We start from the raw sequence: 17,403 nt of genomic DNA on the forward strand, positions 1-17,403 counted from the left end.
CCGTAAAACGTCAAGTCACAACAAGGAAGTGGGTGCTCATGGTGCCTGAATTTCTTGTGCTAATCTTCTTAGTGTAGAAAGAGGGACAGTTGGTTTTGTAAAAGGACACACTTAAAGGTTACGTTGATCTTGTTTCGTAAAAGAAAACCTTAATCTGGTGGATCCTGTGGATATATAGTTGGTCATCTACGAAGATCAAATGGATCTAAATCTGTGGAAAGGGCGAAATGATTGCAGATAGTTCTGCTTTCCCATTCATTCATCAACGATACAGCGTCCCCCGTTTTTATGGGCAGATTGCACCGACGTTACACACAGGTAATACCTGTTTGCGTTGCCTAAAGATGCAAGTGCTTTTCTGAGATACTCTCTTGTAAATACCGTTTACTGAGTGGTGATGGTAACTTACCACTGAAATTTACTGAACTAACTAGTAAAGTCATTATTTCTGCACCATGACTAATGACATATGGTGACAAGGGGATTACCCCTGCCCTTGAATAGTCTTTTACATGGCAGACGTTATGGCTTAACTAGTCAATATTATAGTGAACCTTTCTAGTGCCTTCTTCTCAATTTGAATTAACCTCTACATCCTTAATTGTATAACTTTATGTTCATTAATTTCTTTCTCTTCTTCTCACCTTCTTCCACCAAACACATTTAAGCTTCCTTCCTCCATCTCCATTCCCCCGATTGCTCTGCAGATCCAGCTTGGTGTTGACACGCAAAATGAGGATGATCACCTTCTTCCTTGTTGGACTGACAGTCCATGTAGTCTTCTTCGTCTCTATCTTTGACATCTACTTCACCTCACCCCTGGTCCATGGCATGACACCGCAGGCCACACCTCTGGCACCTCCTGCCTCCAGACTGGTGTTAGTGGTGGCCGATGGTCTCAGAGCAGATAGTCTCTTCACACTCCTTCCCAACGGCTCATCCAGAGCCCCATTCCTGAGGTTGGGAAACTGAAACAGAGTAGTGAGCTTTATTGTGGTGTGTTATTGTGCATGTATTAGTAAGTCCAATGTATCTGCAATAAGCTTTTTTTATGTGTGCGTGATGATTATTCTGGATCTTTTGTTTTATACTTTACAACTTCTGATTAACTGGTGCTTGTGTGTGCACATCTGTGTGTTTCCCTATATCAGGAGTGTGATGGAGGAGAGGGGTACCTGGGGTGTGTCACACACTCGTGTCCCTACCGAGTCTCGTCCCGGCCATGTTGCTCTCATCGCTGGCTTCTATGAGGATGTCAGTGCTGTTGCTAAAGGTAGGTAAGGCTATGTGAAATATTATTTACAGAGAGTTTTTGGCACTTATGTACTTGTGTATGTGTTAGTGATTACTGTTGTGTCTGTTTGTGAATGCGAGTGCAACTATTTTTTTGTGTTTTCAGGTTGGAAGGAAAATCCTGTAGAGTTTGACTCAGTGTTTAATGAGACCAGACACACCTGGTGCTGGGGCAGCCCTGATATTCTGCCAATGTTTGCTAAAGGTAAACAAGCACACACACACACACACACACACACAATCACATCTACTAGCCCAATCAATATAAAAGCAAATGGTGACAGATAAAGACTGAATCAAAAATCTGAACTTTAAGCTTAGTAACTGAACTAAGTTACTTGTCAGTTTCTTTTATTCCAGCAGTTTTTTCTTTTATTCCCCATTAATGCCTACATTATTTGATTGTTTTAGAAAAAAATTAATTCCTTGTAATAAAGTTTAATTCATGCTGTGGTTCTTCCAGGTGCCAGTGGAGACCATGTATATACTCACACATACCCAGCGCAGGAGGAGGACTTTGCCTCCACAGATGCCTCCAGGCTGGACCGCTGGGTGTTCACTCAAGTCAAAGTATGGTAGTGAAAGTACTAATGATAACAATGCATGGTGTGATTAAGCTGTTGATAAAATCTACTGATTAAGTATAAAATGGTAGAAGGATTTTTTTGTTTGTGTAGTGATATTAATATTTATTGTCACCTACTGCAACAAAGATCGCAGGTTGTTTTTATTACAATGATTTGTTGATGTCATATATGGACAGATAATGCATTTTAAAGTCAAAAAATGTGAAGCCATGTGGAGGCATTACAAGAGATTTTAGTACAGCTGCCACAAGCCTTAATGGAAAATAGTGGTCAATGTTAAGCGCCAGACTCCCCTGATACTATGAGCGAGGATTTGCCCATAGCTATTTTGAATGAATCCAATTATGCTTTTTGTTTCGTTTCTGCACTAGTCATTCTTCCAGTCAGCAAAGTCCAACTCCACTCTGAGGGACAGTCTGCTTGAGGATAAGAATGTCTTCTTCCTGCATCTGCTGGGCATCGACACAAACGGACATGCTCACAGACCAATGTCACAGTAAAGAGACATCTTATCAAGATTTCTTGTTATTTTGATCACACTCCACTTAAAATTTAATGAACAAAGCATCAATCACCTAAGTTGTGGTATCTTTATTGTGTATTTTTCTAGAGAGTATCTGGACAATATTGTTCTAGTAGACACCGGTGTGGCTGAGCTGGTGTCTATGGTAGAGGACTTCTTTGGTCATGATGGCAGAACGGCCTATGTGTTCACCTCTGATCATGGCATGACAAATTGGGGTAAGACTTGTTTGTGTAGATGTGCAATTAAAAAAATGAAATAAAATCTGTTCTTCAGAATATAAATTCATGGTTTGGAGTCTTGTATATCATATGTTGTGTCTCCAGGTTCACACGGTGCAGGCCATCCCTCTGAGACACTCACCCCTTTAGTGGTGTGGGGAGCGGGAGTTCATAATGCACATAAAGTCACTGAACCCCAACCATACAACGATGGCTACCTACAAGGTGCTAAACTCATGTACTGTGTTCACAGCTGCATGCTTTAATGTTTCTCAAGCTGATTTTTTCAGCTTCAGTTTAGGAACCATGTTCTCTTACAAGCACCTAAGATTATTTAAAATATATATACTTTTAGGCAGAGTGACATTCTGTTTTTTTTTGGGTTTTTTTGTAGTATAAATATTAATATTTATTTACACTATTGGCTATGTATAAAAGTCTATATTGTTGTCCTGATTTTCTTCCCTTCTGCTTCTCTCAGATTGGAAACTGGAGCACCTTCGTAGAGTTGACGTCAATCAGGTAAGTCCCATGCCACATTTTAGAAAAGTGTTGTCATCAATTAATACAATAAAATATAAAATGAACAGTAGCACTGACCTGATAGAACAGCGAGTTGAAAATTGAAATATTTTCTATTGTTTTTTGCAGGCAGACATCGCACCCCTGATGGCTTCTCTCATTGGTGTGCCCTTTCCTGTTAACTCTGTCGTAAGTCCAGAGATACACTACAGACAAAGGAAATAATTTAGTCAATTTATCTTAAAAGTTGTATACAAGTATTAAGGGTTATTTTTAAAGTTGTCATATGGATTTTAAAAGTACTCTATTGTATGTCCACACATCTTCATCTTCACCTTTATGTGTATTTGTGTCTCCCCAGGGTGTGTTACCGCTTCTCTACCTTAACAACAGTGACCAGTTCAAGGCAGAGAGCATGTACACTAATGCTATTGAAGTACTAGAGCAGTATAAGGTATGAAAATATTAAACGTTGGTATAACTGACATGCTGATCATTAAACAATCACTTATCACTTCATTGTTGAATAATTTTTCAAGTATTATTGGTAAAAATAAAAAAAAAAGGACAGTATTATAATTTGAAATTGCACTACAGTATGTTGGTATTACTGAATCTCAAAAGTGCATGTGATTTATAACAATAATTTCAAAATTCTATATTTAAACACTGTCATTTTTAACTCGAGTTGTAGTAAGCCTGCACGTCTTGTAATACAGTAATTCTGTTTTATGGATCTATATGGTGACTGAGCTTTACATGTTTTTACAGGTGAAAATGACCCAGAAAAAGGAGACAACATTGCCTTTTCTCTTCACCCCATACCAGTGAGCACAATAAGATATTCATGTTTTGTAATAACTATAAATTACTGAATTAAAAGTATGACTTTTTCAAATTTTTCTTTGCTGTTTGTTCATTTTTTTAAAAAAAGCATTTTTTGTCAAAGGATCATGTGTAATTCATGTCACATACAAAGTGTGCAAGGCTTATCATATATTTTTTGTAAGAACATTAACTAAGTAGCAAAAGTATTCTATTGCTGGCTTATGTAAAAAAAGGCAGGCAAATGCATTGCTGATGTTATCATGGTTGTGTAAGTATGAAAGCAAACGAGGCATGCTCTATTTGGTCAAAAAATTTCAGACCATATTTAAATGCAATTTCACACACTCTGTCTTTATCGCTTTGTCTCACTTTTTTCCCAGACTACTGACTGAGTCAAAACAAGCAGAATTCATCCACAAGGCTAGAATACTGATGCAGCTGGAAAAGTATGATGATGCTGTGAGTATTTCGAAATGGATAGTCTGCAGCTTGTACGTAAATTAACACTTGTGCAAGTGAAATAAAGTCATGTACTTAAACACATGAAGCTGGAGTTGAAACATGGTGTTCACATACAAAACATTTAGCTACGTGTGAGAATTCTGTGGTGTCCAGTGTTGTTGTATAATACTCAACTGATGCAGTAGAAAGTTCCTTTCTTCCTGACGCACATGGAACCTGCTAGGCTAGGTGTGGTAAATGCTGTCTACATCAATAAACCTATGTATGCCTTTTTATTCCTTTTTTTTAAATTCCTTGCTGATTAATCTTCTTTCCACACACATATTTGCTTTTGCTAAAGAGTTCCCTTTCATTTTTCCCTCATCTACCTCTTGTCAGATCTCTCTGTGTCGCTCTCTGATATCCCATGCTCTGGATGGCCTGGTCTACTATCACACCTATGACAGGTTCTTCCTGGGTTGCAGTGTGGTGCTGGGATTTGTAGGCTGGACCTCATATGTTGTCCTAGTTATACTGAAGACTCATGCCAGTCTCAACAGAAACCCAAGTGTCCTCAAACAGGTCAGATCACAACAATCTACCTTTCTCTGCCTCTACGGATTCCTTTCACCGAAACAAGTTATTGATGCTCGAATATATCGATAATACATTACATTTTTGTTGTTGGTCCTGCAGACTCCCGGCCATACCCTGCCGAGGCTGTGTATGTGTGTGGCAGTGGTGATCACTGTGTTCCTGCTTATCCAAAGGAGCCCCATTACCTACTATATTTACTGCCTGCTGCCTGTGCCTATATGGTACTCTGTTCTTAAAGAGTGAGTAACACGCATATTTAAGAGTATTTAAAATGGATAGAGACATCAATCACATGTGCACACATACAATACTATCTAGTCAAACTAATGTGTATAGTTCTTTATGCTGTTTTCAAAGAGCAAACACCATCAAAACACATCAATGGCAATCTCAAGGATCAATGAATAAGGCAGTTTTTCAGTGAATTTAATTTACCTCACACACACTTGTTTATGCATGTCTGGTGGTGAACAGCTGCAGTGAGGTGTTAATTAGATCCTTTGAAGTGATGCTGTAACCATTTGTGTTTAAATGAATGAAAGTGTGGTTTTGTAGTTTCCATTGTTTTCTCCCTTTTATCACAGGAAAAATAATCTAATTAATGGTCCATTTCAGGTCTGGAACTCTAACAGATTTAATTCACTCAGCTCCCTCTCTGCCTCTGTGGAAATGTTTGGGCTATTTTGTGCTGGTGGCATTTGGGATTGAGCTTCTGGTAGGAGTTTTTAATATCTTGTAATGTATAGTTGGAGGCATATTTACGCTTCAGGACACTGACATATTTTTAGTTACCAGCCTTTAGCTGACCATTGTGTGCAGTTTGAGGTTATTCAGTAACATGGATAACAGTTTACCTCTGCTGCCCTCAGGTGGTGAGTTTCTTCCATCGTGCCATGCTGACTGTGGGTTTGGCTTTCCTCTCCCTCTGGCCCTTCCTGGCGGGTATTTTTGGCAAGGCCAAGGTAACCACGTGATAGATCATGGCTCCAGCAATCAGTACACTGGGAAAGGTCATGGTACTTGAATATTTCCTAACCTGTAAAGGTCATGGAAAATGATGTGTCATGTTTAGGAATACAGAGTACAGTTACTTACACATGAAGCATAAACACAGTAGCAACATTTCCTGCTCACAAACATATAATTATATATGTATATATATATATAAAATACATATAATTTAACACTAATAGTTTTTCTACAAAAAAAATATATTTTTGCAAAGTATAGTTCTTGCATGCATTTTACACTCAGTCATTTTGCAACACATAGTCTGTTAAATTTTAAGATCACATATTGTATCTAACTCTATGAACTCATTGTCTGTGTCTCTGTGTAGTTGCGTGCGTTGAGCTGGTGTCTGGGCTGCCTGTGCTTGGCTGCTTTCCCCCTGATGCCAGTTGTGGGCAGAGAGCCCAACATACATCTGGTGTAAGTATTTCCTCTATTTGCCTACATTTATCAGAAAGTTTACCACAGTGTCCTGCCATGGCAAAACTCAAAAGCCAGATTAAGCTCAGTCAGTTACAACGAAATGGGTTTTATCTCTGTACTAAGGAAATCTTAAAGATCATCACAAAGTTTTGAAATGTGTTTTCTAGAAATCACTTAGAGATGGGCGATGTGGCTGCAATCAATATCCTTTCCATTATCAAAACACGCATATCAAAATGAGGCAAATTCAAGTTTACAGACTCATATAATAATCATTTTATGAAATGGACGGTTATGCATCACATTGCTTTACATGAGATTAAAATAATCAAAGAAAGCCTTGAAGATTAAGCCGAGGTAACCCTCATGACAGCATTAAGGTTGTTTTCTGAGACTTGACAAAGCTTCATCCATAGCTATAGAAGACATAATCTAAGCAGGACTCTCTCTATAACAAGCAAACTGCATAGGATATCTACAGCTGTGTGTCATGAACATGTTGGTAATAAGATATTATTGTTGCTCAGAACCTGTGCAGGTCTCCTCACTCTCTTCACTTCAGCCTGTTACCTCTGGTCATCACGACAGAGAACGCCACTGCACCTCAGTGACAGACAGCAGTTTGTCACCCAGGTAACTACAGTACACATCACTTTGTGTAGGTGTGTGTGTTTGATTGTGTCATTCCATTTGCTAAAAATAAATGATTACCTGTCAAACTCCATAACAGATGTTTCACGTGGCTGTGTGTGCGTACGTGCCGTCCCTCACACACTCAAGCCTGCAACAGAAACAGGGCCTGCCACTTTTTAATCAGATCATCAGCTGGACCACATTAGGTAGGTGGGTGTGAGGAGAGCACTTGTAATCTCTCCATGGCATTACATTAGAATTTCCTGGGGGAGATTATAGTCATATTTCTGTATTATCAAGGTTATATTTAAAAACACTGACCAGATATTTAAGACAAATTATTTTCTTTTCTTTTTTCCTCTGTGCCAAAAATAGCTGTGGCTGAAGGCATTATGTTTGAAGGTTATCCATCTGTCTATTCCATTTTTGTGAACAAAATATCTTAAGAATGCCTTAAGGGGATTTCTTTAAATTTGGCACAAATGTCCACTTTGAGTCAAGGAAGAACTGATTAGAATTTGGTGGTCAAAAGTCAAAGTTATTGTGATCCCATCTGTTGCATTCTCGTGACTGGGATATTACAAGAACACCTATAGGGAATTTTCTTCAAATTTGGCAGGAACATCCACTTTGAGTTAAGGATGAACTGACTAGAACTTGGTGATCAAAGGTCACTGACACTTCACAAAAAATGTTTTTGGCCATAATTCAGGAATTCATATGCTAATTATGACAAAGGTTAGAGATCAACTTCACTGTGACATCATAATGCTCTACAAAAAACACTTTTCTGGCCATTATTAAACATCCTATTTCAGGGACAAAAGAGAAGACATTTGGTCAGATACAAAATTGGTGACAGCAATCTTGGATGCTCACCTTAAAACTGTGCTGATTGTATAGATGTTCTGTGCCGCCAGGGAAGGATGTTGTGAAGCACCCATGTTTTCACAGACATGAATGTAACTATTACTTGACTGGTTTACGGAGGCACACAACCGCAAGGTGGTAATTCTAGTTTTAGTCCTGATAATATCCCATGTCATTGACCTGTATTTTGAAAGTATGAACTTGACTTAAATTGACTTAAATTGTCTAAAATGTTATATGTTGTTTTTAGTCTCATTTGTGCAATGCAAATCACCCTTGCGGCAATAAACGTTTTCATTCATTCATGGTTAAAATGTCAGATCTTGTACTACATGCCCCTCTAGCTGCAGCACACCTCACCTGTCCCTTGTCTTTTCTCAGCTTCTTCTATGCTGGTTCCATTGTTGAGCACCACACGCCTTTTCCACCGTCTCCTCAGCATATTCCTCTCTCTAACAGCCACATACCTGCTGCTCAGCACTGGGTAAAACAAGATATTACACACACACATCATGCAGCAGCACTGACATGTCAAATTATGTATCATGCACAGTTTAATCATCACAGCAAAGCTACAAAATAATCACATTTTTACTGTGTCTGTTTCCTCCCACCCAGGTCAGAGGCACTCTTCCCCCCTGTGCTATCTTGGTTGATGTTTGTGTGGATAAACATTGAACAGGAAGCTATGCTCGCTCAGGGTGTTTCTGGCAGACAAGAGGTAAAACCACTGGATGTACTTTTCCAAAATTACATTTGGTAGAGCAGTGTAAACTGCATGAGAAAATGACATGCAAATTTCAATAGTCAGTAATTTGTGTGTCCATTTATTGCTGTTTGCGTCTACAGATTATACATAACAGCTACTACTACTTTTCAGGCACTGACTTCTCTGAGCAGTTTTTTTCTTAAGTAACAACTGCTACATATACTGCTTGATATAGGCCTAAATATATATATTCTGGAGCCTGTTCTTATCTGCTCTTAAGTGTTCTGGAGTTAACATTTATCTACTATTCACTCCTTTAATGGTGTTTTCTTAATCAGACAAACAAGGAAATCCCAACACATGATATCACACAAGTAGGTTTACATAAAGTGCTACATAATGTACATAAGGTCTCAGTGCTGACTGATTATCGTGTCGGGTGGGTCTATGAATGTGTGTGAATGGGTGTATGGGCACGCTTTTGTGCATCTGTTTTCTTTCAGCTCTCCACTATCGATTTCTCTGCAAATATCGACATCACCAAGATCCGACAACTGAAGTTGGATGACATCAGAAGATCTTATTTTTTTGTATCCTTCTGTAGAGTATTTGTGACATTGGCTAAAGTACAAACAAAGTGTATTTATAAATAGTGCTTCTGTCTCAGTGGAGTCAGCAGACCACACTACATCCAATCTGATTATCGTTTAAAGAAGTGAAGATAAAATGGTTTGATTTTTGAAGTGTAAAATTAAAAATAATGAACTGATTAGTTTCCCATTGCTTCACGTGTCTTTCCCTGACTAGGTATTTTCTTCAGGTATTCTTTATAATAACAGCTTTCTTCGGCACAGGGAACATAGCGTCCATTAACAGGTATGTAGGTCATTGTATGTGTGGAAAGTGGGAGGAAGTTGTGTTTGGGTGGTGTGTGGCTGTGCATGGTTCACACTGCGTGAAGTGAATGTCTGCTATGAGGATGATTGATGATGTGTGCTTTTTTGATAATTAGCAGTGCGTCATTTGAAAAGAGGAAGGAAAGAAGTTGTCTGTGAAAAAAACAGTAGCCCCATACGGTCTGTGCATTATTATTTAGACCAGGGAATCTCTTGTGTATTGTATGCATTTGTACTTTATGTGAGGTGGCTTAAATTGCACCACACTGTACTAGGTACTGTAAAGATAACAATGGAGCTGCATCCCTAAGATACTAGATTTACACTGTGGACGAATTACTCTATGACTATTTAAGACATCTGTAGTCATGTCTTCTGCTTCTCTCTTCTAGTTTTGACCCAGCATCTGTTTACTGCTTCCTCACTGTCTTTAACCCCTTCATCATGGGAGGGCTGATGATGTGGAAGGTAACATATTTTAAACATTTTTCTTTTTTATGGTGTATGCTGTGTATCTGCATACTACCCTCATCAAGCTTCCTTTCAGCTAAACAAATTAGGTTCCCAAAAAAGGGAACTAGTCTTGCCGATTGTGACAAGTGTTAATCTACTGCTACATCAGTGTGGGAAATGTGCTTAACTAAGTTTTTAATCTCGTTCTCAAGTAATTATATTTCTCTGGAACTTCTTCATTCAGTCTTAAATGCCTTCCTTTTCCAGGTTATCATTCCATTCATCATAGTAATGTGTACATTTGAGACCATCCAAGTTGCAACACAGCTTTCATCAAGAAGGTAACTCCTTGCAGTAGCCTTCAAAAAAAGCAAAACACTCAACTCATCTGCTGTAGGATCAGTTCCTTCACAGGCCTTTACTACTGATCTGATGTTGTGCAGTGATTGCAAGACTAATGCGTAGTCAACCAGTGTATGTAAACCACCTCTACTCTTGGTGCCTCACAGACACTAGCCAACGCAAGAATGCATTTCAGCTTTTATGCAAAATTTTTAATTTGATACAGCTATTTGCCTTTTAGACTGAATTTGCATCATACATGAAGTTTAAGCCATAAGTCAGCTAAAGTAACTAAATAGTAAGTCTTTCTTTTTAGTGGTTTCTTGTGTGTGAATTGGGTGTCAGTCTACTGTTTACGCTGTACATGAAGTAAATATGTGTTGTGGATGTTTTAATGTGAAAGATCTTGTTTGTAATGCTTTCTTACCTTTTTGGGTTTGTCTCCTCTTTTCCAGTTTGTTCCTGATCGTCCTGGTCATCTCTGACTTGATGGCTCTGGTAAGGCTGTGTGAAAGGTTGAAAAGGGGTGAATATTGAGTTAAAGGGATAGTTCACCCCAAAATCAAAACATTTTTCCTTTTACCCGTAGTGCTATTTATCAACCTAGATTTTTTTTGGTGTGAGCTGCTGAGTGTTGAAGATATCGGTCATAGAGATGCCTGCCTTCTCTGGAATATCATGGAACTAGATACTGCTCAGTTTGTGGGGCTCAACATGCCAAAAAAACTGATTTGAAAAACTCAGCAGTAATGTCTCTTTCCAGAAATCATGACCTGGTTCCTCAAGATAATTCACAGAACTTGTTGTGAGCAGTTTTATGTTAGAGCTATTTTCTTTGTGCTGAATCACACCCACTGTATTGATAAATAGCCTTTCAGGTAAGAGAAAAATATGTATTTTTGATTTGGGGTTGAACTGTCCCTTTAACGTTACACTGTGTTTTATTTTCTAATATTTTTTTTTTCTCTTTTGTCTTTGCCTGTTAAGCAACCTAGATGTAAAACTCACTAAATCAATTTTTAACTCTCTCTTCCTCTCCTCAGCACTTTTTCTTCCTTGTGCAGGACTATGGCAGCTGGTTGGACATTGGCACAAGGTAAGTTAGCATGGAAATACACGGTTCTTAGTCTTAATGAATTACTTATTAATAACTTGACTCATATACACACACTGTCCCTCCTTCCTCATTGTGCCTCCTTTCAGCCATTTCTTTTAACTGTGATGCGTACATGTACATATAAACATGTTCAATGTTTTCCTGTGTCTCTTTCAGCATTAGTCACTATGTGATAGTGATGTCGATGACCATCTTTCTGATGTTGCTCAGTCTGGTCACACACGTTCTCACCTCACAAAGACTCAGCCTGTGGAGAAGACACAAGATGCACTTCCCCTAAAAAAAAAAGTGTTTGTGTGTGCTAGTGCATCCATACATAGTTAAACCAAATGTCTAGTATTTAAATTAGATACTTTTTATTTAGCGTTTGCCTTATTAGCTGGAGTGTGTTTATGTAAGTTATGGGATATTGTTTTAGGACTCAATAAACTGTATAGTACAGTGCAAAAGTCTCACACCACATAACTGAATTGTTTTGTAGTTTTGGAAATTCCCTCCTATAAACATATTGTCCTCATTAGTAAGATGCTTTAACAATTTGAAAAATGTACCACGTGTCTTACTAAGAAATGACACAACAGTCTACTGAAGATAATTACGTCAAGATCAGTTCTCAGTAAAAAAAACAAACTGAGTTCTTCTTGACAATTGTTGGCATCCTTGTATTCACATAAAACAAACACTGCTTAGATACAAGGTTTTGATAGGACATTTTTCAGAGTGGTGTAAGACTTTTGCACAGTTCTGTTTGCACTGTATTCTTTTGTACTCAGTCGCTGTTCCAACATCATTGTTTTTATATTAATCATTGATGAATTGACAAAGGCCACTTGAATATTTGACCGTAAATTATGCCTTTGCCAAAGGTGCTGATTTATGATCCACCAAAGAAGGGTAACTTGATAACTCTTTAAATATGTAACAGTTTCCTGTGAAGCTGCCTAAAACATGTCTTTGTTCAGAAGTAAAAGGTATGTTATTTTTACTATACTGTGACTATGTTTTTACTAATAAAACTAAAGGGGTGGAATGGAAACAGGAATATCCATAAAGGGACCAGTGTGGTTTACTTTGTGCAACCATTAACAGAATTAAACTAGGTGCCAGTGTAGTAGCTGTGCTCTGTGATTGTATGTCAGGGTAACTGTAGCCATGGGCTCGGCTTAGAAAAGTAAAAGAGAGCAGTCCAGGTGCACTTGAAAAAGCCCCTAAGCCCAAAGCAGAGTTTAAGCACCCAGTGGCCAACACCAGGATTGTGGTTGCATTTAGAAATTAAATATGAATGTTGAGATGTACTGCAAAAAGCCTATGGTCTTAATAAATAAATGAATAAAGTTGCTCTGATGTGCGATATTGTTTTCCCAACAGATCAACCCATAGGGCATTCACTCTAATATAAACTGCATTCCCAAACAACTACTGCTACCTTTAAGGTCCCATATAATGCTATTTTTGAGGTTTCTACTAGAAAATGTTTATGTTCTTTTACTTTGAAAAAAAACTGATTACCTTTCTGTCTGCCTTAAGTGCTTTGTTTTAGCGCCTGTCTCTGTAAGCCACCTCTCCCGAAAATGCCAGTGTGCTCTGACTGGTCAGCGTTTCTAAATCTTTTCGCATCTGTGCTCTCATTGTCTTTACACTGTCACTGGAGACGGGGAATTACTGTAACAGCCCTTTAACAGCACTTTCGACCTTTATATTGTAACTTCACAGAAGCCCTGATGGCCAGTGGACGACATTTTCTGTCATTGCATTTGTCTGTGGATTGTGTGTTTTTACATTTTCACAACATTAAGACAGCACCGCTACCTCCTTTATTAAAAAAAAAAAAAAGATCAGACTTTTCACAACATGGAACCTCTTAGAAAACAGTGTCACCTTGCTTTGGGGTTAGGGTGATTACAGGGGTTTTTCTGTACTTCCCTTTATCAGGAAATGCAGTAAAGGCTTATAAATAATTAGTCCATAAATGTCGTGTCTATTGCACCTCAAAGTCAACAGCTGGAGTGTCAGTGTATGCCTCACATAACTTAGTGCTTGCTGAGATGCTCATAGAAGATTAACACATATTTTAACATCAGAGCCAGCATGACCACATCCTCTCTCACTTCTTCTCTTTTGAAATAGCCAATACTCTTACTCCAGAGTGCAATGCGCATAGACTATTGGCTGTCTAGATCTGCGCATCACTGTCTCTGATCTTGATGTAATACTTTAAGAGCAGCAGTTAAGATTTAATTGGCATCTGAGTTATGACATGTTTTTGCAACTCAAGACAAGCTTCTGAAGAATATTATTGATTGCTATATTAGATTGTACAGGAAACAGATAAATGTTAATTACTCTTAAACTGATAAAGACATTTGCCTCCATGAAGAACATACTAACTGAGATCCAAAGGAGTCACATAACAAGACATAAAACATCTAAATGAACCTAGTTAAGGGTGAAAAGCGAAGGGTTTCACACTGAAATGCAGAAGAAGCTACAGGCATCGGCTTTGCATCTATGAATGTTTTTTCTTTTTGGTATAAGATGCTTCTTCGGCATAAACAGTCGGCTGAATGTTTAAGTTTTGCGTTTCTAAACTACAGACATATTTGATGCTATTTAGTCCTCTGGTATTACCATGACATATTTGTAAACCCTCAAGACATACTATAGCCATCTGCAATCAGGCACCAAACCATCATGTTCCTCTACTTATCAGCAGTTCTATAAGCCATCCACTATGTCTATGTCACATTCTAATGGTTTGTATTTAGGTGAATATTACAGACAAGAATAATAGGCGTGGGTAGAGGGGCGATCAGAAGGAGGAAGCAGCCATCTCTGTGGTTGTGCATACATGTGTGCGCAATCGCCTCCTGTTTCTGACAGCACATATGCACAAACACACACACACACACACACACACACACACACAGTACACAATATGCAAAACTGGGCCGTGGTTTCTGGTTTTCAACACACAGACAGACAGACAGTTCATTTTCATAAACTTAACTTCCACACACAGTTGGCACGCACACACAAGCATATGCGTCCTAGACTACCGCTCGCTGGAGATAATGTGATTCAATGTAAAGGAGGACATCCTTTTTACGCCTTTATTCACACACAGGAGCATTCGACAGGCAGTTCTTATTAGAACCAAAAGGTACGTAAGTCAACTGGTAAACCCTCTGCTTTTGACTTAAGTTTATTCACGATGCAGTTTCCATTTCAGCATTGGTCTTTTGGTAAGGATTACACTGTGAAGGTTATCTTTACTTCTAAACTCAATTATGTTTAAATGTGGCATTTACAAAATATATATATTTTTAATTTCTACTTCCATAATTTTTGTTTATTTAATTTGTATTTGGTTCTGCTTTCTTTTACACTGATCTGTTGTAACAACTTGAAGCATATCAAACTAAGTGTATACTCAGGTTAATGTTTTCATCTAGATTATGTTTTTTTAGGGTTAGGGTTAGAGCGCGAGTGAGAGAGTAAGTACAGAGCCTATGTCCTTGTCGCTGCGGCCAATGGTTTCAATTCTAACATCGGTGCTTTGCTGCATGTCGGCCCTCTCTCTCTCAGTTCCACACTTAAGCAGTCCGATCTTATGAGGCAAAAAGTCACAAAAAGAATCTTTAAAACAAAGAGCGGATATCAGTTGGGATTGTAAATATAATTCTGTGTTGGGTCTAAAAATTTGCCTCAAGGAGTGTCACAGTCTGTACCGCACATGACACCCTCTAATCAGGGGTTCTTATCTAAATTCAGATAAGAACCCCCCCCCCCCCCCCCCCCCTCTTGTATCTAATGTGTCCCTCTCTCTTCCTCCTTTTCTTTTTCTGTTTAAGATGGCTTCCACTGTAGCCCAGAACTTGACATCCACAGCCGTGAATTCCACAATGACTCCAATGTCCTTCACCGGAACTACAAAACCGTCTGAAAATGAGTACCACCCAGTCCTCCTGGTCATCTACTCTGTGGTTCTGCTAAGCGGCACCATCAGCCTGAGCCTGATGATGCACATCATGAAGTCCAGCACGACATCCATCACCTCCATCGCCGTACTCAACCTTATCTTCGCCCACTTTATCTTCCTTCTCACTGTACCCTTCAGGATTTACTACTACGCAGCTCATGACTGGACCCTGAGCCACAGCTGGTGTAAAGTGGTCAGCAGCATGATCCACATCCACATGTACATGTCTTTCATATTTTACGTGATAATCCTTATCACGCGCCTGATGGCGTTCTACCATAGAGCTGAGCAGGTGGCGTCCATCCAAAAGATTCATGCACTCATTGGCAGTGCAGTGTTGTGGATCGCTGTGCTTGTTGCGGTTCCGTTAATAATTCATTTTTCCTACGGCAAGACCACTGAGGAGGATGAGAGCTCAGAGAACTCCAATGCCACATCCTGCTTCAAGTTTGGCAAGTGCATAGAGTCTGCAAAGGTGTTCAACTACTTCACAAGCACAGTCATCATAGTGGTGGCCACCGTGCTGACGGCCCTCCAAGCCAACGTCCTGAGGGTTTTATACAGGACACACCACCGGGGATGCACCTCTCAGCAGGACTTCTGGGCTCAGCTGAAGAGTTTGTGCTTTGCTCTCATCATGGTGGTCTGCTTCATTCCCTACCACATATTCCGGCTGAATTACTTAGAGCACATCCATCTGGAGAGTGTCAATGAGGTGTTTCTGAGTCTGACCACTTTTAACTGTTTGGACATGCTCACCTTCTTGGGGAGGAGAACCTGCTACATGTGCTTACCGGGAAAGGCTATTTAAACACTGTAGGTAGGATGTGTGTTAGGGGGTCAAGATTTGCTTTATTTTGTAACTTAATTTCACTTTGCTGTTCCTCATTTAATTATCTAATAAGATCCAGTGTTCAGGATTTAGGGGGGACAAATTGGCAGAAATATAATGTAATAAGTATGTTGTTTTTTTAGTTTTAGTTTTAAATGAGACTACAGAATGTCATCACGCCGAGCAATGCTGAACACAACTTTACAGCCCCATAACAGTAGCAAGGTAGTGTAGTATGTTTAAGCCTAGATATAGCTTTTTACTTCCAGCGAATGCATTTACACTTCAAAAATCCTAAAAGTGGTATTCATTTGTGTGTATTATTTTGCTGAACAAAACGTGTTAGTATCATAACTGTTTGTTTGCCACAAAGCTTATTTTCTGCAATGATGTCTCCAATATGATGAACAACGTCGCAGGCACATTGATTTGTAATATGAAACAGTTTTTTTCAGCATTTTTGATCCATTTGTTTTGGAGAGGAAGAGACCTCTGTGTTTAATTTGACTCTCTGTAAAAACCTTGTGAACAATGAAGACGGAAGGAATTCTAACCGGGAGAAATTTCAGCTGGATGCAGTCTTTTTAAACTATGTTTCTGTGTTTTTTCTGATAGTATTATAGTAATTTTTATCATCATTTGATTGTTGAAAGGGCAGATAGAGGTATGACATGCAATCAAGGCTATGTGGTGTGTGTTTTAATTAGCAGGCTACTAGGCAACTCCTTAAACGGTGTTTCTTCATTTAAAAATATTGACAGAAGATGACATGACTGGAAACTGTCCTTTGCTTTTGACTCAAAATGAATGAACTCTTGCCATCTGCTGGCCTCTGTATATACTACAAGAGCTTCAAACTTGACATTTGTAATGCAACATTGTGCCACTGGTCTTTAGGTTTCTTAATTTTCATCAGAATTTGACTTCATATGAAAGCCATATAAGTGGAAATTAAACATAAATATATTTCACTGTATTTGCTAACGCTTGACCCCTGTGTACATAGCTGCAGTGAAATAAATGTCTAAAATCGTTACTTTTTCACCATTATTTTGTGAAACATTACCTTGAACCTCTTGCTTCTCTTACCCTCTGCCCTCAGAGGTGGTGTTAGAGGCCCAGACTG

At 38.8% G+C, this 17,403-nt stretch overlaps 2 protein-coding genes across 3 annotated transcripts; both read left to right on the forward strand.

Annotated features, from left to right (window-relative positions):
* Window positions 1-40: 40 nt before the first annotated feature.
* Window positions 41-12,766, forward strand: pign (phosphatidylinositol glycan anchor biosynthesis, class N). Of its 2 annotated transcripts, none has more exons than XM_042510364.1 (29): window positions 41-318; window positions 669-959; window positions 1,152-1,273; window positions 1,400-1,498; window positions 1,757-1,863; window positions 2,252-2,376; window positions 2,491-2,621; window positions 2,730-2,849; window positions 3,106-3,146; window positions 3,276-3,335; window positions 3,508-3,600; window positions 3,918-3,973; window positions 4,355-4,433; window positions 4,815-4,997; window positions 5,112-5,251; window positions 5,628-5,727; window positions 5,882-5,974; window positions 6,352-6,443; window positions 6,974-7,079; window positions 7,177-7,285; window positions 8,331-8,433; window positions 8,568-8,670; window positions 9,162-9,248; window positions 9,479-9,534; window positions 9,947-10,022; window positions 10,275-10,348; window positions 10,805-10,847; window positions 11,393-11,445; window positions 11,623-12,766. In XM_042510364.1, the coding sequence occupies exons 2-29, from the start codon at window positions 733-735 to the stop codon at window positions 11,744-11,746; spliced, it is 2,802 nt and encodes a 933-aa protein (XP_042366298.1). In that variant the 5' UTR covers window positions 41-318; window positions 669-732; the 3' UTR covers window positions 11,747-12,766. The 2 variants fall into 2 exon arrangements, with proteins under 2 accessions (XP_042366298.1, XP_042366299.1); XM_042510365.1 differs by having other exon boundaries at window positions 708-959.
* A 1,658-nt stretch (window positions 12,767-14,424) lies between these two features.
* On the forward strand, window positions 14,425-17,311 carry LOC121960881 (probable G-protein coupled receptor 141). The gene is made up of 2 exons (XM_042510767.1): window positions 14,425-14,626; window positions 15,318-17,311. Exon 2 carries the CDS (start codon window positions 15,318-15,320, stop codon window positions 16,254-16,256), a length of 939 nt encoding a protein of 312 aa, XP_042366701.1. The 5' UTR covers window positions 14,425-14,626; the 3' UTR covers window positions 16,257-17,311.
* Window positions 17,312-17,403: the final 92 nt, after the last annotated feature.

The sequence above is a fragment of the Plectropomus leopardus genome, chromosome 21 (assembly GCF_008729295.1).
Source record: "Plectropomus leopardus isolate mb chromosome 21, YSFRI_Pleo_2.0, whole genome shotgun sequence".
NCBI lineage: Eukaryota > Metazoa > Chordata > Actinopteri > Perciformes > Serranidae > Plectropomus > Plectropomus leopardus.

Excerpts from the sequence above, each read along its gene's own strand:
- LOC121960881 (XM_042510767.1), top strand. The coding sequence starts at position 15,318 with ATGGCTTCCACTGTAGCCCAGAACTTGACATCCACAGCCGTGAATTCC.
- pign (XM_042510364.1), top strand. The coding sequence starts at position 733 with ATGAGGATGATCACCTTCTTCCTTGTTGGACTGACAGTCCATGTAGTC. Across the intron at positions 2,850-3,105 it reads CAACGATGGCTACCTACAAG|ATTGGAAACTGGAGCACCTT; the intron begins GTGCTAAACTCA and ends TGCTTCTCTCAG. Across the intron at positions 4,998-5,111 it reads ACCCAAGTGTCCTCAAACAG|ACTCCCGGCCATACCCTGCC; the intron begins GTCAGATCACAA and ends TTGGTCCTGCAG.